General features: G+C 41.6%; 1 protein-coding gene across 1 annotated transcript in view; it reads left to right on the forward strand.

Moving 5' to 3' along the window:
• Positions 1 to 14,469, forward strand: part of LOC137518701 (N-acetyllactosaminide beta-1,6-N-acetylglucosaminyl-transferase-like) — a 117,033-nt gene extending 102,564 nt beyond the window's left edge. Inside the window, exon 3 of the mRNA XM_068236882.1 lies at positions 10,486 to 14,469. Coding sequence (XP_068092983.1) covers positions 10,486 to 10,676 — 191 coding nt within the window. The 3' untranslated portion in view covers positions 10,677 to 14,469. The remainder of the gene's footprint in view (positions 1 to 10,485) is intronic.
• Positions 14,470 to 25,195: the final 10,726 nt, after the last annotated feature.

A 25,195-nucleotide genomic window follows, 5' to 3' on the forward strand; every position in this document is an offset into this window, starting at 1 on the left:
CTAAACAACATGTGTCATAATCTCCTCCAGTCCCTCCAAAACGTGCTTTGTCTATTTTTTTAAGGATTTTGCTGACTTCCCTTTACCACATGATTCAATAACAGTAAACAGCCGTGAAAGGCACATTTTGTCTCCCACTAACCCCAAGTCTTTTGAATGGGAAGATCAGAGCATACATTAATTTGTTTTACAGGTATCAATAACAAATTGATATGTTATATATGAAAATCATGTTATATTTCAAAATAAGACTATAAAGTATACACAAATTATTTTCAGGCCAGATACACCTCACTGAACCCACATAACGAAAAGCTTCTTACTGCAATATGGGGCGTGTAGCCACTTTATTTAAAAAAAACTAGGCCTCAGCACTATTAGGATACATTCACACTGGGACGTTGAGGTCTGTTGCTAAATTATAATCGCATTGCTAACACGTTGCAATTATCTTGTAATAATATGTGAATATCTGTGTGCTGGCAGTGCGGTTAAAGCAGTCGGCATAACATGCGTCATGCTGTGCGGTATCAGAAAATGTGCTTGTTTACAGATGCAGTGAAGTATATTTTTCACTGACTGTATGCATCACTGTTTGCATCACAACACTTGCATAACCCACAATGGACTTTTCCCATCCATTGCATTGCAATCCTGTTTTTACCCACCTGTATAAACCTAACCTTAACATTTTCAAACAAGCTGGGTGAACCTTATCCCCAAGACCTCGTTCACACTATATGCATGCATTTTATTTATCATTGCGTATAATGTGCACTACACAAGAACATCTGAAGTGCATAGACCACAGGTGTCCAACTCAAGGATATTTTCAATCTAAGCCACATAATACAAGGTTTCCGCGGTACCTATGGGACGGAGCTGATTGTATAAAGGTGGATTTTTAGAAGACCCCTAGCACTGCTCCATCGCTTTGGGTACAAACAAATTTCACTTTTCCATGGTCAAGTGGAGTATGTAAGGGATACGCCTGTGACGAGAATGCTGAGCAGAGAATGGGATGAGGGCTTAAAAGAAGGGCATTCCCAGAGAGACAAGAGGTCTTGCTCTCCCTCTCAGGGGCATTCACCTAAAGCAGAGAGAGTGTGTTTGGAAAACGAGCATGGAAGGGTGAAACATAACAAAAACCGTCTGAACCCTAATGGAGAAACCTGCAGCTCAAGTCATTTCAGGGGGGCTGTTAGAATGTAAGTATACTTGACTTCTAGGCCTCAGGTACTAAAGTCTAGTAAAGACTTGAGATGTAGGGTCTCTTTAAGAAACATGTTCCTCTAGAAGGACACATAATATGTTTTCAGGTCTAACTGTTAGATGACGAAACGGTAAACAAAGCCGATATCTGGAAAACATTGCATTCCTTGCAACTAGGTCATAAAGCACTGGTGTATTAGATGATGTGGGTCACATGCCCATGCCCGCCAATTGTAAGCTTGGGGGTATGGCTCGGGTGATGTCAGAATTTAACTATTTGATGTTCATATAAAAGTAATAGACGGGATGGCAGAGGCTACTTTACGTCGTCTTCAGCATGCTATCCCGCTCTCTACGCTTCCTAGTTAGACTAATAGCTTCATGTCTGTATGCTGTAAATATATGTGATGTACTTAGGACATGGGAAAGGCTGTTTATACTCTGAAGAAATCAACATGTAACAAAATATGCCTGATTGCTGAATAAACCCCTTAAAGATGAAGGTGGCTGTCTCCGCTCTATCTCCTGTATGCTGTCGCTGTGAGTTGCAGCTCTAATGAGTTGCTGGTGCCGGAGTAAAAGGTGTGTTGTGCTGTTGCCAATAGCAACCAACGTATAGGTTCTTACAGGCCATATACATGCCAGTGTTTAGGATGGACTGAGGAATGGAGAAATGTCTTCTACATGATGAATTGCACCTTTCCTAAATCAGTGCCATTAATTAGTTATCCAAAAATGTGTGAGGACCTCAGCCCCTGGGAACTGGAGTTCAACATCCCTGAATGTACTGTCTGATGTTCCGCAGTGCTGCATGCAGATGTGTGTTCAGACACAGCACTGCAATGTACAGCAACGGAGAGCAATACAGGTGCCATGCACTGCTATGTAAACATTGCATAGTGTGAACAAGGCCTAAGGCCTCCTTTACATTAACGGATCAACTGCACATTTCAGCTGCCCATCAACTGCTACTTTTTTGCTACATACCTTATATACTCGCGTATAAGCCTAATTTTTCAGCACAAAAATGTGCTGAAAAGTTACTCCCTCGGCTTAATTGTGAGTCAGTGAAGCAGAATGGGTGGTGGAGCAGGTTTTGTTACTGGCAGAGGAGCGTAAGGATCTTGCTCTAGTGAACCTGCTCTTGCCAGCTGGGTCCCTGCTGTGTCCGTGCCCCCCATGCCTCGCAATGTGGCATGCAGAGTGTGCTGCTCTAGACTACCTGTGCACTGGCTTGCGGAGAGGAGTGTGCAAGCAACCTGTCAGCAATGCAATGATCGGGGATTCTTCCTATATGGCAATTGCTGTGTCTCATATCTATGACACCAACTAGTGGTGTCTTGAGACACAGCTGTATCATCCTTGGGGGACATCTGGTTATAGGTAGGGGCGCTGACCTGTACTGGGGGTACATCTGGTTACTGTGGAGGGGGCTATACTGGGGAGAGGCTAATACACGAGTCATTCACTTTTTCCTGGTTTCTAAAGGGAAAGTTGGGCTTATACGCGGGTCGGCTTATATGCGAGTATATATGGTATACAACTAAATGGAGTCATCCAGGTGCATCGTTAAACTCTTTGTTGAAAACGTTTGCACAGTAGTGTAGCATTAGGGGATGCATTACATGTGATCGCACCAGGGCCCCTGGACCACAGGGGCCAACAAGAGCCCTACTTCCACTGCTGTACTAGGTCTTCATTGGTGCTATGCTGGTAATGGTCACCTATATATATATATATATATATATATATATATATATATATATATATATATATATGCTTTGATTAGCAGGAATCATTAACAAACTGTTCCCCTCCCCTGGGTACACCTTTCTGATACCATGGGTGTCTTTGGCAGATTTTGGTGCTCCTTATCAATTGGTATGTATAGAGTACTTTAGGGTGCCCAATGTAAAATTGACACTTGAACCCATATCTCCTTAGCTACACCACTGCTTTTGCATATCTGGAGGGTGATTGTCATGCAGTCAGATCTTACTAAATGCAACACAGTTCAAGAGCTGCATCCCTGTCATCCCCAGATACCTGCACATGCCATACATATAGTGGCAGAAAGACAGTGACTCAACTGCTTGCCAAGCCATTCATGTGAACAAGGCCTTAAGATGACCTCAGCCATGAATGACTAGTCTAAAAGAGGCCTCCCGAGTCCCACCCCTGCTTATTCTGACTCTGTCTTTTCTGTTTTCTTTGTTTTATAACAATGTCCATCTTATGCCTTGTTTGATTTACTTTTCTTGATATCTACCTCATGGTACTCTTGTATTACTGACATAATAATATCATTGTAAATTAACTCCATTGTGCCATTACTAGGTAAATAATGGTAAACACCACCCTAACCTGTGCTGGTTTTTGATCAGAAAATACATAGCATGAAAAACAAAGAGAACAAGATGACCCAGTCCTAATCAAAGGACACAAACCACACCAGGATTATTATAGAACATCCATTATATTTAATTACAAGGCATACTCCAGAACAATTAATACAATTTAAAAACTATTATGAATATAGGTGGAGACTCTTCTCCAAATCAAAAGCCATGATGTTTATTGAACACAATATTCTTTATGAATACCCTCAAGTTACAATAAATACTGTAAATACATAAAGTGGTGTTGCTAATGATTAAAAAAAAAAAATCCAATGTTAAATTCAACAATATTTAATTGAAAGAAGAATCCAACAAAGCGCTAGTGAAAAAAACAATACAACATTGGACAATTCTATAATTTAAAAGTGACATGCAGGGGTTCCCTGGCATTTTGCCTCCGGTGAGACTGGTGTCAGTTGGCGTGGTGAAAAAGTACCTCCTTGGCTCCTCTATAAAAGGAAAGGCTAACAACCCGTAGTTTGAAAAAGTCTGGCATGTGTATGTATGCGCCTTCAGGAACACTCCTTGACAGATGCCATTGTAAAAAGATTATCAATGTTACTCACTTCACCTGACAGGGGCGTTAATGTTGTGGCTGCTCCCTGCAGGGCCGCCATCAGAAATTCTTGGGCCCCTCACACATCATCAGGCCTGCCCCACCACCCGGACCCATATAGGACACATTTGTTGCTTGCCCCGATATCGTTCACGGTTACCGTCGCGCACCCAATCCAGAAAGTCGGCCCTACATCTTGCAGCATGTCTGACCGATATATGCAACCAATCTTCAATCGGGCATGCATTTGGCAGCAAAGACTTTCATCCGATTCAATAATTATTGAATCAGATGGTCGATCAGCTGCCAAGTTGCTGATGTATGGCCACCTTAAAGGAAACCAGAGATGATTGATACTGTTTTATACATACCTGGGGCTTCCTCCAGCCCCATGCGCACAGATCACTCCCACGCCGCCGTCCTCCGCTGCCTGCAGCTCCAGTATCAGGTCACGTTAGTTCAGCCAGTCGAGGCCAGTCTGCGCAAGAAGAACTACGCTCTTTACGTATCCCTCCAGCAGCCACCGGAGCGGAGAGATACGTAGAGGGCACACTCAGGGGCGTAACTAGACATCACTGGGCCCCCTGCGAAACTTTGGATGCCCCCCCCCCCCCCGCAAAACTTTGGATGCAAGTGAAGCTTTGGATGGTGCCCCCCACCCCCCTCGCTGCACAGGAAAACTGAGGACCAATGTGTTTTCCCCATGCACATAAAAACACTTAGACTTAAAGGAAATGTCAGGCAATCTATGCTCCCCCCAGATCTACTTAGCCAGGGCTTCCTCCAGCCCCTTGCAGCCGACAAGTCCCTCGTCGTAGCTCTGCTCCCAGTACATACATACACACACAGCCGTATTATTTTACTACATGAGAGCACATGCTATATGGAGGAACGACATTTACATGCTGAACATAAGATATAGTATTCTCTGTAACTTTGGCAAAACATTCAGAATGTCACTGATTGATACTGTTATTAACGGATCTTGGACTCAGTGAGACAACAAGCTCTCAATGAGGCAGCAACAGTCAGACATCAATCTCCACTCTGCTGTGTTGTAAAAGTAATTAGAGGCCATAAGGTCATTAGCCTGTGTGATAAGAATCTAGGATTCCTTTCAGAGTGAATAAGGGAAAGTCTATAACTTTTTTTAAAAATGTGACTCGTTCTTTGTTAGGTTGTACATGCAGTCATCAGATCTTTGCATCAGTGAGACAGATGTTTTTTACGAACCCTGGGGAGCAGGGACAGTGTACAAATTCCAGAGTGTGTATGAGTCCTTATCTGTGTGGTGTACACATGCAGTCAATATAACAATGGTAAGAGCAGAATACGTTTTTTTCCTCTCCTGCCCTTAGCTGTCAGTCTCTCAAACTTTTCCCCCCACGGGCCCCCGTGGCTTCTGGGCCCCCCTGCGGAGGCATCCCTTGCAGAATCTATAGTTACGCCCCTGGGCACACAATTCACTTGCTCAGACTGGCAGAACTAACGGGACTGATACCAGAGCTGCAGGCAGCAGAGGACGGTGGCGTGGCAGCGATCTGTGCGCATGGGGTGGGAGGAAGCCCCAGGTATGTATACAACATTGTCAATCATCTCTGGTACACTTTAAGACATTCTTAATAGGAGACCAGCAGCAGCTACAAATTATTAAATTAGGATACACAAAGCTTAAGAAGCTAGGACAAGCAGTGAAAGGGTTAAAAGAAAATGCAGGCTGAAGTGAGCAGAGCAGATAAAAGAGCAGAGGGCAGGTCAGTCAGTGAGACTGAATAGTGAAAGGAAGGGGGGTGAGCCATTACACAGAGTATGCCTGACCTCTGTGCAGATTGTTCCTGCTCCCTGAGCTGCAGATAGGAGTCAGTTAGTAATAAAAGAGTATCCCCTGCCCACCAATCATTACAGTAATGTGGGCACAGGGTCCTCAGGTCAGTGTGGGAGGTCAGGGGACTCGTACACTATACACAACACAGCATCCATCAGCACACAGACACAGTCTGACACAGGCTGTGTCATGTGTATGCAGAGAGCTGGGGGGCTGGGACTGGAGACATAAATCACTTTCCTTTTCCTCTCATGTCTCCCCAGTGCGCCCATCGCTTTCATCACTTTCATTCCGATGCAGACACTTGTGACTGGCCAGGATCACATGGGGCCGGGCAGCCAGTGAGAGAGCAGAGTGTCTCACTCCTCTCTCACTGGCTGCCTGGCTCCATGTGATACCCGACCAGGCTACTGAGTGTCTCTATCTCTGCCCCCCCCCCCCCCCACATACACACATAACACAGCGGAGAGAGGAGACGCAGCCATAGTAACAACGGCTGCGTCTCCAGCGTTCGGGGCACCTTTGACTAAGCCCCTAGCGACCCCGGGGGGGGGGAGGGGTTTTGTGTCAGGCGCCCGTCACTGATGTGTCGGCTCCCTCCCCCTGATGGCGGGCCTGGCTCCCTGTATGGCATTATCTATGGTAATGGTTGTTCATCACAGTGTTGTGATCAATCATTTCCAATCTGGGCACTCCTTTGCTCTATTCACTTAGCTAAAGATAGTAAGACATTAAAAGCAACAGCTTGCATTACTTAAATTATTTAAATCACATTCATTACTTACTCCAGCCAATATTATGTTACATTTATGTGTAGCTGTTTCAGCTCCATTATGAAGCTAACTCCTTATAAGCATAGACAGAAGCAGAAATGGATGTGTAATCACTGAATGTGCAGTAATTTCATTTGAAAATCTGTGCTAGAAAAATAAATCTGAAACCTGAATGTCTCCCATACAGAACATACCCACGTTTAATTCCTCTAGTTTTACTGCATAAATATTTTGAACCCTCCATATTTTAACATTAAGATTTGGCTTAATTGTCTAGCCCTATACAAATCTAGGGGGCGGCATTTGGACAAACTTTTTGAGGTGCCTGCCTTTTCTACCCTGTCCCACCTGGCTTCCTATCGTCATTCAACCGGTAGCACCTGCCACCCTTCCCTATGACATCACAAGCAGGTGAGGTGTTGATATATGCCTCTTATGGAGGCATGCTATGGCAATACCCCATTACTGGGGAGAGATCACCATGGCCAGTCAGAGGGGAAACTAGCATGGGGGTGCTGGCACCAGACTGGCCAATCACAGCCGCCCACTGCTCCTTTTGCTAACTGGTGCCAATGTTCTTGCAGGTGGGAACACGGCACCGTCATTGGGGCAATCACTGCACTCAATCCATAGCAGTGGCATGTGATAGGTCACTGCTACTGATCAAGTGCAGTGATTGGGCCAATGACAGTGCCATGGTCCCCAACAAAAACAGCAGCGGACAGCTGTTATTAACTGGTCTGGTTGGTTGCGGGTCAAAGCTTTCCCTCTGACTGGCTATGATGATCTCTCTCGCCAGTGGTCGAGAGTTTATATGGGAGGTATATACGATATGAGGTATATACGATGGGTTGTGTATATATATATATATATATATATATATATATATATATATATATATATATACACATACATATACTATATATATGTATATATATATATATATATATATATATATATATATATATATATATATTGCTGCATGCAGTCTAACGTGCACAGTGTCCATTGCAGTTCACACATATTATAACACATGCATTATGCAAGGTGCACAGTGTGAACCTGGCCTTACACTTTTGCTTGTGCAGCACGCTATACTCTGTGGCATTTGATAAGTCCACCTGGTGAAATGAAAATGAAGAAGGGTTGTCCTGGGTGCAGGTGGTAATGTTGACCATATTTTCCCACAACTTGTGGTGGTATGTACCCCTTTGCTGCTTGCTTCCTTCCTAGCCATCACTGTAATTAAACAGTTTGTCCATGCTTACTATACCACAAATCAGCATCCTGCCATTCACTGATAGTGTGCTGCTGTAACAAGACATGTTCTGGGTCATGTGGCTGGAAACTGACACTGAACAGGATATAACAAGCCCTTCAAAATCTATTTTCTCAAAAACTACAAGGTCTTTTTGAACAAAAGTTTTAAAGGGAACTTGAAGTGAGAGGGATATAGAGGATGACAAAATGATTTCCTGCACCTTAGGGTCTATGCCTATAAGTATTAGAGACAGAGGATGAGCATGACAGCTAGGTAATTTGCAATGTATAAAAAAAAAAATAATTATGGCAGCCTCCAGCTTCCTCACGCTCCACGTTCCCTTTAATGACACTGGTGCAAATACTCTCAACTATGGAATGGGTTGCATCATTGCAGAAACCCTGGCAAACTGTAGTGATGTGAAGGGAGAACTGATTTGCACTTTCCTGCTTTGTTCATGACACAGAGGCAATGAAATAAACTGATTCTAGATTTCTCTTAACATCAAGCTATGTACTACTGCCATGGTTTCTAGTAAGCTTCCTTAAAGTGTACCAGAGACATCGCAATAAACAGATCTTTTACTTATCCGGGGCTTTCTCCAGGCCCATGAGCAGCGATGCACCCCTCGCCAACCTCCCGAATGCCTCCGTTCAGCTGCAATCACTCCCGGTAATCTGGTTCAGTCGCGGCAGACGGCTTTCTGCACATGCATGGCACCTCCGTGCTTGTGCAGAAGAGCCAACTGGGGCGACTGAGCCAGATTACCGGCACCAATACAAGCAGAACGGAGGAACTCGGGAGAGCCGCGAGGGATGCATCGCTGCTCTTTGTCCTGGAGAAAGCCCCGGATGAGTATAAGATTTTTTTTATTGCAACATCTCTGGTACATTTTAAAAAGTTGTAGCAGTTTGAGACTGAAGCGTATCTGGCAACAAAATTACTTATTTATATATTTTTTTCTTTGACATAGCATTAGGTACAAAAAGACTAATTTGTTGCTATGTGTGCTTCCATAATATCATAATAATAGTGTCAATTTAACCACTTTACCCCCGCGCGTACGTATTTCTCCGCCCCTTTTTCCATCCTTTAAAAACCAGGGACGGAGAAACACGTACTTTCCGCGTTCCCGACGCTGCCCGCGCTCCCGCTCGTAAACACGCCGCCCGCCGCTAGTAAAACCGCCGCCGCCCGCTCGCCCAGAGATCAATGAACGGGAAAATCCATTCCCGTTCGTTGATCTAAGCCCCGCAATGATCAGCTGCTCTCCTATGGGCAGCGCGATCATTGTGAGAAAAAACTCACGTGTCCAGCCTCCTTATTCTTCCTCCAAGCTTCCGGAAGGAAGCTTGGAGGTCGCATTAAAACAAAAAGTTACTGTGGCCATCTTGTGGCCAAATAGTAAACTACACCCTACACATTTTTCACATACAAATAAATGACTTTTACACATAAAATTAACTCATTACCTCCCACACTCCCCATTTTTTTTTTTTTGTAATTAAAAAAAAATTAAAAAATTTACAATTAAAAAAAATACATAAATAGTTACCTTAGGGACTGAACTTTTTAAATATTTATGTCAAGAGGGTATAACACTGTTACTTTATAAACTATGGGCTTGTAATTAGGGATGGACGCAAAACTGAAAAAAATGCACCTTTATTTCCAAATAAAATATTGGCGCCAAACATTGTGATAGGGACATAATTTAAATGGTTTTATAACCGGAACAAAAGGGCAAATACGTTTCATGGGTTTTAATTACAGTAGCATGCATTATTTAAAAACTATAATGGCCGAAAACTGAAAAATAATTATTTTTTTCCCCACATTTTTCCTATTTTCCCATTAAAACACATTGAGAAAAAAATAATTCTTGGCATAATGTCCCACCTAAAGAAAGCCTAATTGGTGGCGAAAAAAACAAGATATAGTTCATTTCATTGCGATAAGTAATAATAAAGTTATAGACGAATGAATGGAAGGAGCGCTGAAAGGTGAAAATTGCTCTGGTGCTCAGGGGGTAAAACCCCTCAGTGGTGAAGTGGTTAAGACTGTTGGTTAAACTTACTGGATAACCTGTGCTAAAAAATCTTCACTCATTACAACTGAAAAAAAAAAAAAAACTTAAGAAGTGGAGAAATGTGTTCTAAAACAGTCAGTCCAAGGAAACAGAATCGCCAAGTATGCCTAATAATTTTAGCATTTATTAGTAAAGTTTATTCCCAACAGCGCTAGAATGTAACACTTGTACCAGCAGTGGTGAGATGTTATGGTGAGGGGGCCATCCAACTACTAATGTCTAAAACAGAATATGTCCATGTAAATCTTTATGACTTGGATAAATAAGCACCTTCACAAAATACAACCAGAATGATATAATTAAGATGTGCCATTGTCTGGATTTGTGGATTTTTTTTGTTAATCAATTTTTCTTTCCTTTACTGTCCTAGGTCATTACATTCGGGATATCTGCATTTATGGCATAGGGGACTTGCAATGGTTGCTCAATTCCAATAGTATTTTTGCCAACAAGTTTGAACTGAAGTCTTATCCTCCAACGGTGGAATGCCTGGACATGAAGATCAGAGAGCGAGCTTTAAATCACAGTGAGGTCCCAGTGCAGCCTGACTGGTACTTGTAAGCAGTGCACGCTGCTGGAGGAACTGATACAAGTGCTCCAATACGGATAAGCAGGGGAGAGTAAACAGCTTTCTCTTAACTACTGGCCTTAAAAGGCAATTGCAAGCCTAGAACCAGATACCATCAAGCAGATTCTTCCTTTTCAAGCATTAGTGAAGCCTTAATTACTCACAATGCTTGCATCATTCCATTATATTTTTTTACTAGTGTGAAGAAGAAGAAAGGGGAACATTTTGCTGCTACAAGATGCAATTCTTTTGGTATGGGTTGCATTGAAATGATACTGACATTTAGAACACACTGCAAACGCTGTCACATAGCACAGAGATTTATGAACATAGGTAAATATTTTCATATGGAAAATAGCACCCAAAAATCGAGATAACAGGTAAATGACAGACAGACAGAAAGCATATCGCCTCTGTACGGCAACCAAATGCACTTCCTATGGGCATTATAACATTGTCTAATGGGTAATTTAATACATACTCCTAAATGTTTATCAACGATCAGTATGTCGCAGAGACGTGAGAACTTAAGTTAAAGTGACCCTGAGCTGAACATAAATTGATGCGATAAACAATTGTATCTATCCTCCAACTCCTAAAAATGACTTTTTAGAATCCCAGTTTTATTTTTTGTTTAAAAGCTGAAAGTGTAGGTTTTGTCTCAGTTGAATGACACAGTCTTTCACACAGTTTGATACTGTTCTAAGCCAAAATCTATGAACTACTGATCTTTTTTTTTAATGTATTCCCTGCACTCAGAAGCTGTTCTCTGCCAGGAAAGTTATATAGATGTAATTCCTTATCAGTGAGGGTTATGCTACAGTCCCACAAGGTCCTTACTGGAGAGAAACTGACATTTGCATACCTGAATGTTTAACTCTTTCAGGCAAAAAAATAAAAAAAAAAGGAACACAGTCTAGTTATTTGTATGCTTGGCACTGTACATACACATGTCTATCTCATCAAATCAGTGTCACCTCAGGTACCCTTTAAGCCAACTTAACTGTAAAGTTCAGGACTCAAGTCACACCAGGCTAATGTATTGTTTTCTTGTAAATTTTATTTCGTCTGACAATATTTGCATATCTTCCTTTTTAAAGTAGCATGAAAAAAAATCAGAGTCTGTTCTATAAATTATAGCAGCTTGGAGCACTAGACATACGAGTTAAGATTTCCATAGCAAGAGTGCCATGTGAAAAATGTTATTTCATTTCTGAGACATGGTGAGCATCAGAAAAATGTGTCTACTGACTTTTCTTGAGAGTGGCGGACTAGTTATATGCATGGCAGGCCAGAAGCTAGCAATTTGCCTCTTTCCAAATTCCTTGAATTGTGTAGAGGGCTACAAGAGTGCATACCTTCTGTCATACTGAAACCAGTCTCAGCATCAGGTGGATAGATACTTAAAAAGGGTGGTCAAAATTAATTGTTAATACATTGTTAATTAACTGTTAATACATATTTGAAACATCAGTTAGAACAGGTTACAGTAGTTGCTTATCTCAGGAAAGGTGAAGAAGTCTATTGGACTCCTTAAAGAGAATCTGTATTGTTAAAATCGCACAAAAGTAAACATACCAGTGCGTTAAGGGACATCTCCTATTACCCTCTGTCACAATTTCGCCGCTCCCCGCCGCATTAAAAGTGGTTAAAAACAGTTTTAAAACGTTTGTTTATAAACAAACAAAATGGCCATCAAAACAGGAAGTAGGTTGATGTACAGTATGTCCACACATAGAAAATACATCCATACACAAGCAGGCTGTATACAGAATTCCTTTTGAATCTCAAGAGATCATTTGTGTGTTTCTTTCCCCCCTGAGGGGGGAGTGCATAGCAGAACCACAACACTGAAGAACTTGGCAGCCTTCCAGACACAGGCTGACAAGTCTGACAAGGGAAAGATACATTGATTTATTACAGAGACTGTGATAGTACAAAGTGCTGCAGTAAGCCAGAACACATTAGAATAGCTTTTGGAACTTGTAGGATGATAAAAAACAGGATGCAATTTTTGTTACGGAGTCTCTTTAAGTGTTCACCACAACACAAAAGAGCCTATTGTGAGTTAATGTTTGGATGTATGAATGAATCAAGTAGCCCATCAATAGATGGTAGCTACACCATGGTAATATCCCAGAAGCCTTTGCTCCAGAACTATAATGGATCTGGATATTGGGCATCTAGAAATCAACAATGAATTTGTGAGTGAGTTTTATTCTTCCAGAAAATCTCTAAATTAAATTTATTTAATAAGGAGCCAACCTCTTTTGAATATTTTTAAACCTGAATATATACTGGCCAATGAGAGTACTTTATTCTTAACAGTAGAAAAAAAGCAGTTCAGCTAGTCAATCAGCAACTCTTCTGCACTCACTAAAGACCCAAAAACCCTGGCCTTCTTCTCAATATTGCTAGGGGGTGCATGCTATAAAGATATCAGATCGGTAATGGTGTACACCACCTCAAATTTAGCTGTAGTCCTAAGATCATCTCATTTATAGCTGAATGGCAGTATCACTTAGCAGTGATAACTAGTATTTAATAATACATAGGATATAACCAGGACTAAAGGCCCATACACAGGCTAGATGGATGTTGCCCGAAGGGAATCTGAACCTAATCCCTCAGGCGACATCCCTGACCTGAGGCTGTGCAGACGAGTAGTTTGCCTGCAGGCTAACAATGTGTTCTGTTGCAATGCAGGGGGAAGGAAGGCCAACAGAGCGGCGCAGTAGTGACGCCAGGCAGAGTTAGTGAGGTGAACAAAGCTCTTTGCTGTTGTTCTGCCAAATCAATCTGCCACGCAAATTGCTGACCGAGCAGTCACCGGAAGCTGCTGTACACATGATTCAGCCACGTTCAAACTAGCGTGTGTACGGACCTTTATGCATGAGTACTGTTGCTCGTAGACTCTCACTATAAGCTACTGCTACTGTGCAGGTGGGAGGAGGCACAGTTCGGATGCACATGACAGAACAGGAAGGGTAAGAAGCAGAACAATGCCCTTGGCCTGTGCTCGGGCAGAGATGATCCGGCACTCTGGATCTTTTGTCAACACATAAAAGAGAGTCGCATGTCACCATACACATGCGAGACCATCTAGCATGTGTGAGCTACTGTCAGTCTATTGTTGGGTTATAGATGTCTAAAGCCCAATCTACATGATACGATTCTTTGTGCGATTCGATTACGATTCTATTTATGATCCAAATAAATCCGACATGGCCAATCGGGATTTGATTCAATTCGATTTGCCATTGCATGTCGGATTTAATCGGATCGTAAATAGAATCGTAATTGAATTGCACAAAGAATCGTATCGTGTAGATGGGGCTTTAGAGGCTTGGTGGCATTTCTGGATGTGAGCTCTTGGACTTATTATATATTCTTTATATGCAATCTGTGTTACCCTGTGCAGATAGTACCAGCAGGTGCAGCCTGCTGTTCTTCTGTGCCTGCCTCAAGAATGTACACAATCTCTGTACATTATCAGATATGCACAGAACCATGATTGGCAATGTCATTAATACACTGTACTACTGTCCTTGCTTGAATAGGTCTGCAGAAAAGGTTTATAGCAGTCAGGAAGTAAAGGAGGCCATGGAAGCTGTCCTGACTGCTGTATTGTCAGGTAATTACAAATGTGTTCTTCAGGAACAAATAAATGGATGGGAAGGTATACAGCCTTCAGTTCTTTATCTTGCTCAGAGAGCATATATATGATGACATAGCCTCCTGCATATTCTTACTTGCAGGAAATAAAATATTAATATATTTACTTAATTATTTTTTGTGTTTGTATTTATTAGAAAAGGACTAACTGGGCATTAAAAACACACACAAATATCTAAAAACTTTTGCGTGCTATCAAAATGAACTGTACATCATGGAATGATATATTAAAGCTCTATTTGTGCAGCCTTTCTTAGCCTTCTTTTGGGTTTTGGTAGTGTTCTCCCCCCACTTCAAGTTATTGGTAATGGTACCAACACCGTGGAGACATCAGTGCCCTTGACGAAGACTAGGCTGAGTGTAGAAGGGTGCCTTCTGAAGTCTATTGCCAATTCAACTGTTTTTGCTGCTGTACGAGCTTGTTTTCCTTGCACTATTTGCAAATGCACTCAATCTCATTACGGTATGCTTGTTCTCCGTCACCACCAATGAGGCCGAGGATGGTGGTGTTGTGCAAATTTGCAGACCTTGACAGAGTTGGCAGATGAGGTCTGTCGAGGTGTTTCACGATGTACATTAGACTGATGTTGATGGCATCCACTGTGGAGCTGTAGCCCTGTATGCAAATTGGAGTGGGTCCAGGAGAGCATTGGTGGAATGCTTCAGGTGGGCGAGGACCAGTCTTTAAAGATGTTCAGGATGGTGGGGTTTAGGGCAACGGGCCTGTATTTGTTGAGGTCAGTCATCCCTTGGTACTTTGCCATCTGGAAATGATTAGTTAAGGCCAGCTCAGTTGCGCAGGTTCTCATGCAGACTGATGACACACCGTCTGGTAATTTAGTTTTTAAAATAATGATATTCACACATTGATCAGAATTACATAGCTTGTTTTTTCAATGAAGCAGGTAGATTGTGCTGAGGTAACTCTATTATATCTGCATGTCTAGATGTATGAGTGACTAAAGCTCTGTACAAAATTGTTAATTAACATCTTCAGGCAGAAATTGGGCAAATTACATGTTTCTCCTGATGTAATTTACCAATTTGCCTTAATAAAACAAAGCAGTGTTGCAACACTCGTATTTAATACAGTATTGCACATAATCATAAGAATAGTTTAAGGTGTTTGATGTACTTTAACAATCAGGAAAATATTCAGAATTCAGTTTTGTTTTTAAATCTATTAGTCTATCCACTCTCTTTCACTGCTAGGAGTTTCTATCTATCTGCTTGCCATGCGTAACTGAACAACTGAATCCATCACAGTAATCAAGCAAATATAGTAACCCCTCAGGCCTGGTTTGCTGCCAGATATCATTTCTGCACTGGTTGTGTTTACCATGGGTAATGCTTATTAAGGACAACAAGTATTTGTAGTGTATTATTAACTATAACTTGGACAAGTGGAATTCATGTAAACATTTGCACAAGTTCACATTTGCACAAATATAGATTTGCATGCACTGGTATACTGTTAGGCTACTAGTTAGGTTACTTAAACTTGTATGTCAACACACTCCGTATGATGTACATAATTAGGCATCTGTCTCTTTAGAACTCAACTCTGTATTGCACTGAGTAAACAAGTATTGTATCATAAATGAATTCTTCATGACATATAATGACTGTGACAGTTATTATATTATGAATGTACATATTTGTTAATGTAATAATGTAACTCTATTCCTTGTGTAAACTTCATAGATTATAATAGTCATAAAATGTTTACACATTTTATGAAGGAAAAAGCTGTTAAACACATTAAATTATAAAAAAATGTAATTAATAGTTATAACGAAATGGTTGAAGTGTCAGTATGCTGTGAAGTTCCTCTAACTTTATCTTTGTAGACGTAGCTAGAGAAGAAATACCTATGTTTTTGAACTGTAGCAGACTTTCCATGCATGTTTTTTTTTATATTAATTCTGGGTATATATTAGTAGACCTCTCACCTTCTCTTTGGCATTATGGACAGGATTCAAGTAGGGAATCCAAACCAGAGGTCAAATGTTGCCATTACATATAGATATCTGTAGGATGTGGGACTCTGCATACATATATTAATATACAAATGTGTATATTTACGTCACTGGTTCTGCATGATGTGTTGCTCGTGTGATGCTCTTGTAGTTTACATTGCAGGCACATATAAAGGTGTAAAAAAAGTATTGTAAAGCCTGTCTTTGTTTGTTTCAGAGCTAAACCCTGTATAAACATATGCAAATAAGTGTTGCTGCTAAGAGTGTTATGAGGAACTCTTCCAATATCGGGTAAAAGTGCTACCACTTTGATTTTTCAAGCCTTCTTATCGGTCCTTTAAAGCTATATATTATAAATGTATTTAAAAAAAACAAAAAACCTCTCCATTAAGGAGGTTCCTAATGGTGAGTGCTGTTGGAGATGCAGGGCTGGGGGGGGGGGGGGGAGGAGGGGAATAGGGGAGCACCATTACCTACCCATGAAGTGCTGCTTCTCCGGTCCCTGGCCTATTCAACATGACCCATCGTCTTCACCTAAACATTCCTGGCACATGTTGTACAGGCCGGGGACTGGGGGAGCAGCACCCTGTGGGTAAGTAATGGTGCTCCTGCCCAAGCCCCACACCCCCAATGGCACCTATCATTAAGTATACTGTAGTACTCAGGTCGCTTTAAGCAGGGGTCACACTTGCTTGAAATCGTGTGCATTCTCAGCTGGCTTTTGGCCAAGAATACAGATTCATACAGCCAGTATTTCTCTACGGGCTCAAGTGTGACCCCTGCCCTAATGTGATGGATGACTTCAGTGACCAATGGGGAAGGCTGGCTTAATTTATTCACTTCTACTTTGTCTACTCCAATCTGTTGAGCTATTAAAATGTAGACATGTGATTGTCACTTTAGGTAAGCTCCAGATAAATATATATGATAGAGGACATCAAACATATCATATCATCAGTTTACCCTATTCAGGGACTGATATTTAATTCACTTTTTGTACCACAGTTTTGTCTTTCAAGTGTTCCACTGTTGCGCATACCTACCCCAAAAAATATAAAGTAGCATAATTTTATTTTTACTAGTGAATAAATTATATGTCATTAATCAGTCATAAGTCATAAAATAATGATCATAAAAAAATACTACAGTATAATGACATGTAATTGGTTTCTGACAATTTGGTATTGAAAACTTTTAAACATAATTTGCTCAAATGTACTACTGAGATGACTTGTAATGTGTTTTTGGTCAAGCTTTCTTTATAAGATGAGCAAGAAGTTTTGAATCAGGATGATACCATTTATTGGCTAACTTAATTCTAAGCTTAAGAGAATTGTGGCATTTAAAGCCAGCACCTGAAAGCAAATAAAATGAATAGTGACAGTGAATTCCATCTTACACAGCATATGGCACAAAAATGAATGAAAAGATAGAAACATTTTAATTCTCTTAAAGAGAGTCTGAAGCGAGAATAGATCTCGCTTCAGACCTCATAGCTAGCAGGGGCATGTGTGCCCCTGCTAAAACGCCGCTATCCCGCGGCTTAACGGGGGTCCCTGTCCCCCCAAATCCCTCCGTAATGCGGGGGAGCGCTTCCGCATTGGGGCAGGGCTAACCGCCGCAGCCCTGCCCCACGCGCGTCTGTCAGACGCGTATCTCCGCCTCTCCCCTGCCCCTCTCAGTCTTCCTTCACTGAGAGGGGCAGGGGAGAGGCGGCGATGCGCGTCTGATAGACGCGCTGGGAGGCAGGGCTGCAGCCGTTAGCCCTGCCTCCAGGAAGAAGAAAAAAAGCGACCAAGTCTGCGACCAAGGTTTGCGGGGGGTGGGTTGGGGGTGAAGGGACCCCCGTTAAGCCGCGGGATAGCGGCGTTTTAGCAGGGGCACACGTGCCCCTGCTATATATGAGAGCTGAAGCGAGATTTAATCTCGCTTCAGTGTCTCTTTAAGCTTAGAATTAATGGTGCATGTAACCAGGCCAGTTACCATTTGAATTCGGAATTTACGATGTCTCTTCATCACTAGAGTCTGCTTTATGTCATGTTGAGGATTCTATTGATCTTATCAGTTTAGATAGGATGCCTGGGAAAGCCTCCTCAGTAATGGCCCGTACTCACAGGCTGCAGAAGTGGCCTGTCGCCAGCACACGTGAGCGTGCTAGCGACAGGCCGGCGACAGCTTCTCTCCAGGTCCCTCCGCGTACACACGCGGAAGAGGGACCAGCGGCGAGACGGAAGCTGTCGCCGACGTTCCTCCTCCCCCCGCCGGAAGCTTCATTCACCTCTATGGAGGTTGCTGTCGCTAGTCCGCGTACTCACGCGGACTAGCGACAGTTGCGGCGGAGGTGCGGCGGCGACTGTTGCCATGTGATTGAAACTTTCAATCGCATGGCGACAAGAGCGGCGGGCGACAGTTCGGGGTGCGCGCGCGTGCGACGGCCCATACTCATGGGCGACCTGTCGCCGCAACACGCGCGCGCCGCGTGTTGAGGCGACAAAAGTCCCTCGTGAGTATGGGCCATAACAGTTAAAGCATCTAATTACATTTATGTTTGCTAAAGAATATTTTTCCTCTGTATGTCAGTGTATATAAGCTGTGTTTTTCAGTTTTGGTCAGGAACCAGTCCGACGAAGGCTTTTTATAAGTCGAAAGCTCACTGTTTATCCATCTCTAAGTTAGCCAATAAATGGTATCATCCTGATTCAAAACTTCCTGCTTTTACTCATGGCTAACATGGTACAACACTTTACTACTTTATAAGATGAGGACCCCAGTGTTAATTTGACACCTCTGTGGACGTGTTGTCAGCTTGCCATTTCGTTAGGTTGACCAGTTACATGTATGCTACTGAAACTGAAATAGAATGAATGGCATGCTTCAACTTCTGAAAATGGCAGAAATTATTGCTTTTTCCTAAGAATCAAGAAAGTTTAATTGCAGTATAACACAATGGTAGGCAGTCGTATAAAAGTTTGACTAGCATTTACTGTTACAAGCAAAACACAATATAATACTTGCTCTATTCTGAGAGACTGCTTACCCTGTGCTGAGGATTTGCAGAATGAGAAGTGTGACAAGATTTGTGAAGTTAGACAACTCCAAGGCCTCTATTCAATTAAGTTTCCCCAGGAGATACTAATTTATAAACTTCTCTAAAAAAATAACTTTTCAGCACTTAGCAACTGAAAAATTACTTTAAAAAAGGTAGGTAAAAAGTAATATCCAACTTATGAGAATTTCCTGCTGGTTGGGGTTTAAAATCTATTTTAGGCTCCCTGCACACTGCAAATCCGTTTTCCAATTCCGATTCAGTTTCCGATTTTCCCTGAATACATTTAACAGAAAATCGGATCAAAAAATGCAGCATGCATCGGATGTAAAAACCGATTAAAATGCGGAATCGGAAATGCATGCAGTGTGCAAGAGGCCTTATGGATAAGGTATGAAAACATCTTATAGGAGAAATCATAGGGGAAAGGTTAATTGAATATGGACCCAAATCTTTAGGCTTTATCACTTTTACCAAAATAAGTGAAGCATAAAGACTAGAGTCCAAAGGAATCCTGGAAAAACTATATCCAGCATGTCATTTCTCAATCCAATTGTACATAATATACTTGTATGTAACTTCATTGGGGTGTACCTGACATACTTTAATTTCTCAGGTCCTACATAAAAGCAGAAGTAATATCATTTAAATAAAGTAGCCCAATAAATAGCAAATTTAACATCATAGACCTACCTTTTAAAATAAAACTGTTTTGAACAGATTGTCCATATAGTGGCTGAATAGTGTAATGGGTAAGGGCTCTGATATAGGAGACCTGGGTTCAAATCTAGGCATGCCAGGTAAAGTATATGTGCACGGGCACCGGGGGCAGATAAAACATTTGGGGAGACAGCAGCTGGGGCTTTCTGTTGCGTTCATAGTTTGGAATTATCGCATGGCGTTACTGCCGCACACCTGATCGATCATGTTGGCCTAGTTGAAATCAATCAAATCGTAAATTGGGCATGCTTGTGGTGGCACCGATTTTTATCTATTTTGTTAATAATTATTGAATCATATTGTCGATCGGCCGCCAAGTCGATATATATATAGTCATCTTAACAGACTTGTTCAGCTCACTTTTGAGTTGTTTGGTTTTGGTCAGTAAGCTATTGACTAAAAGGTGTGTTTATAAAGTATAAATTCACTAAATAATGTGTAGACAGCACATATTAAGATTACCGAGATTTATTCAATTTACCTAATTAAAGTAAATGTAAAGTGACTAATAAGAAAAGTCAGATACTTACCTATGGACAGGGAAGGCTCTGGATCCCATAGCGCCTTCCCTGTCCTCTCTTGTACCCCTTGTTCCAGCGCCACCACCCTGGTTTAAAGTGTCACCTCAGAAGGCTTCAGATGCATTTGTGTCCCCCGGGCATCTCTATACTGCACATGCGCGAGAACGCGCACATGCATGCCTAGTATGGAGCCGTCAGTCTTCAGATGGACTACTACATTTAATTGATCTCAGTTCTGCTTTTACTGTATCTCAAAGCATTTAAAAATTGTATCATAAAGCAGCACTGCTTAAAGTCACATGGTTAGACTATAATGTCTAGTTTAATAGAATATATGTTGCCAAGTTTAAGAAATATTTAAATCACAATTGATTTGTTATCCTTAGGAGTCAGTCTACATGAAGCTGGTGAAAATGTGCAACTTTATTTTCTCTATACAAATTATAACTTTAATGTAGCACCTTTTCAAATTATACTCCGAACTAAATGCACTTTTACAGTGAAATTCAAACTGCATGGAAACTCAATAGTGGAAGGAAATGAAGAAAATAAATAAATAATACTTGTGTGTGATTAAATTGTAGTTATAACTCAGTGTGCATTTTTTTATAATGTTGTCCAGTTCATTTATTTTGCATATTTAAAGTTTCATTATGTCCATATGAAAATTACAATTATTTTTATCAGCCTTTATACAGAAAATACCAAATTGTACAATAAAAAATAATTTTATGTGATGGCTATTAGTAGTTCTTTACAATGAGCAAAAAGTTTTCTTGTTCTTTTTGGAACAGCTTCCACTAAAGCCTGGCTTAACACCTGAGGAAGGATGTAAATCCGAAACTGTAGTGTGTACTGAATTAGAGCAAGCCGGCTGAGACTAGGCACCAGCAACTCATACAGATTTTATACACCTGTTCACCTGCTATCCAGGCATCCATTGTTTGAAGTTCCACTAAAGCCTGGTCTGGAGGAAGACATTTACAGACCTAACAGTAAAGAACCATTTTGACAGGTTCAGATTAAAACTATTTTTGTAAAATCTTAAGGGGTGGCCCAAAGTTTTTAGTGGTTGCAACACTTATCAGCTGGGCAGTAAGCCTGCTGTATGAGCAAGAGGGCTAAGAAGTAGTGAGTCTGAAGGTGACAATGACTACTGGCAGGACTGAATAAGCTGCATATGTATAGGACAGAGTTCAAAGTCAAGTCCAAGTGTTTCTAAAAACAAGATCAGAACTGGAATGTAAATAAGACATACTGCATACAGCTGCTAGAACCAGGATAAGGCCTGGTAAGGTTTACATAATTAAACAAAGTTTTTGCTAAGACAGTTTACAGTAAGGCAATATTACTGGGATTACTACCCCAGTGCATAATCTGGCATTATGTATCTTATTGCTTACTGCCTGTATTGTGTTGTCTATCACCAAGATTATCATTGTCTGTAACATTATTTATTGTCCAGCACTGCGTAATATGTTGGAGCTGTATAAATCCAGTCAATGATAATAATAATAATAATAATAATAAGGGAGCCAGGAAAGTAAAAGATCTCTGTCTTAGGCAATTATTTAGATGTTCACAGCTCACTTACGGTAAATAGGCAGCTAATTGGCATCAGACAGGAAGTTTCGGGTGCAGCTCCAATATCATTGCACAGAATGTAGAGGTTAGTTACTAAATATCCTACACTGATAGACCTAAGAGCCCCACAGAAGGCTTAATGATAAATCCAGATGGTAAAGAATGAGAGTGAATGGAGACTCTAACGAGGTAACTAGGTCACAGATTGTCAAGAGCTTGACAATGGTCACCAAGATGCCAATATGTGTAAACTAGTGGTTGTAGTGGTGTGATGGTCCAGTATGTTGGTGAAGGCCCTTAGAGAAAATCCAGGGACAATCTTCAGGTTCACAGCCCTTCCAGTCAAGGATGGCCCTTCCATGACATCAAATGCTGACATTTACCGGTATTTGTCTCAAAATGAATAATAATCAATATAAGTAAAATGATAAATACTGGTATTCTAGTTGTGGCTTAGACAGGACTCACTCATACCATTCTCAGCACGTTTATGTGTCTGGGGGAAGGCAGTCATTTTAAATCCTGCTTTAGGCAGCAAAAATCCTAGAAGCACCCCAGCTTCAAATGGATGGGGTGCAGGAGATCCCTATTAAACATCACAGAGTCCAGGATATATTCATGTTCACCAAGCAAAGGATGCTAGTCCTTAGAGAAAGAAAACATAGCTGTGCCTGTTATGGAGAAGTCACAAAAATATGCTGCTAATTTAGGTGTTGACGGGACTTTACAAAGCTATTATATGGATAATGAAAGCAAATCTCTGTAAAAATGTGTGTTATAAGTTAAATGTGAATACAGTTGGTGACACCAAGGAACTGGGCGCTGTATTCTTATTTGGAGTGTTTAGATTTTCTAATTCACATTTTCAATTTTTCTTGGCTTACAGGAATCAAAGGGAAGTCTGTGTCCTGTGTTTACTTTTCCCATTGAATATATGACATGACTGTTGGTTCCCCTGAAACCTTTATGCTGCTCCTTTTACTTTATAGTGCTAATCTGTAAATAAAATACAGCTCTGGTGTGTTCCCCTTTACTGAGGGAGGCAGTGATCAAAATTCCAACCCGCTACATGATTTCCACTGCACTGACATCAATGAGAGGCATGCTTCTAGTCTGTGGCGTAACTAAAGAGCTTGAGGCCCCTGTGCAAACTTCATATGGGGCCCCAAGCACTGTATCAATATGGAGCCCCAAAACGTATCAAGGACTGCTGCAGAGTCAGAGCAGTGTATTTAGAGTAAGGAAACAGTGTGTAAGGCCTGGTTCACATTAGCGTTCCCTGTCCGGATTCGCTGGGCTGGATCCGTACCGTATACTGTACAAATGGAACAAATGGAGCAATGCAAAGGCTATGCGGACGTTCACACGTGTCCGTTCCGTACAGTACGGAGCCGGATCAGATCCGGACTCCGGACACTTTTCCAACAAGCGCTATTTTTTGGGTCCGGATCTCCAGCCCACGCACCCGGACCGGAGCCGGACCTGAGCCTGACAGCACAATCCGGAACACAGAAACCAATGGGGAACGGAAGGCACAGAACACACTGCCTACAAACACCTGATGTTCTACCCCACTTCCTATGCGTATCCAAGTGGCCATTTCGGATGGGGACACATGGGCCAAGCATGTCTGGAGTGGAGCAGCAGTGACAGACGTGCTGGAGCTGTTTGGAAGAATGTCGGAGGTGGAGGTGAGGCCTACAGTGGAGGAACCTGATTCTACAGGTGCACCTTCTGCTGACCTCAACATTTTTTTATTTAAATTTCGCTATTTTTTGCCCACGGATCCGGATGGCAGCCTGATGCATGCCTGATGCAAACGGATCGGATCCGGATCAGAACCGTACGGTTCCTATCCGGATCAGGTCCTGATCCGATCAGGATCCGGTCCGTTTGCATGGCAAAACGCAAGTGTGAACGGGGCCTTAGGGTTACCACTATGCAATACTTATTGAATTTAAATACTTATTGAAATTAATAAAGGCTATTATATTAGCATTTCTAGCGCAGTCTGTTGGCTTAATACAATAGCACATATGGAGGTGTTCAATGCAAAGCTAGTGAGACGGATGAAGGAGGGCCCATAGTGGGCTCCTCTGGTATAGGGGCCCCGGTGGGGTCACAATCTCTGCATCCTGTATTGCTACACCACTGCTTCTATTGTGAGTTCTAATAGAGACTCATCAGAAGTCAGAGCGGGGCCATTTTTTACATTCCGCATCTTCTAGAAATATTCACTTTTTAACATCAGGTGAGATGTGATTTAAGTTTGCCAGTTTCATGAAGATAATTGCCTGTTTCTCTCAAATACAAAAATAAGAATGTCGTCGGTGTCTAGTGTAAACACAATATCCAAAAATGTGTTTTAGGCTTTCTCTGCTGGGGTTTATAGTAATAAATCAATAACCCCAAAATTACCCTAAAGACTCATGTTACAAAAAAAGCCTTAAAGGGGAACTTCAGCCTAAACAAACATACTGTCGTCAAGTTACATTAGTTATGTTAATTAGAATAGATAGGTAATATAATATCTTACCCACCCTGTTTTAAAAGAACAGGCAACTGTTTGTGATTCATGGGGGCTGCCATCTTTGTCATGGGGGCAGCCATCTTTTTGGTTGAAAGGAGGTGACAGGGAGCAGGAGACACAGTTCCAACTGTCCTGTGTCCTGATTACCCCTCCCAGCTGCACAGGCTAGGTTTCAAATGTCAAATGCAAAATGTAAAAAAAAAAAAAAAATTGCACCAAAACAGCAGAACGAGAACAACATCAGAAATCCCATCATGCTTTGCACAGCATCAGGGGAAAAAAAGCCCGGGCAGTTTTTTTTCTGTGCAGCTAAAAATGAGGCTTGTATAAGTGAAACAAAGTTCTGATGCTGTGAAACTGTTAAAGAAACACCAGGCCTTTTCAGTGCTGCTGAGTCGATTTTTAGTCCGGAGGTTCACTTTAATGTCACACACTGGTCGATTGCCACCAGATCGAC

Source organism: Hyperolius riggenbachi, chromosome 5, assembly GCF_040937935.1.
Source record: "Hyperolius riggenbachi isolate aHypRig1 chromosome 5, aHypRig1.pri, whole genome shotgun sequence".
In the NCBI taxonomy this organism is placed as follows: Eukaryota; Metazoa; Chordata; class Amphibia; order Anura; family Hyperoliidae; genus Hyperolius; species Hyperolius riggenbachi.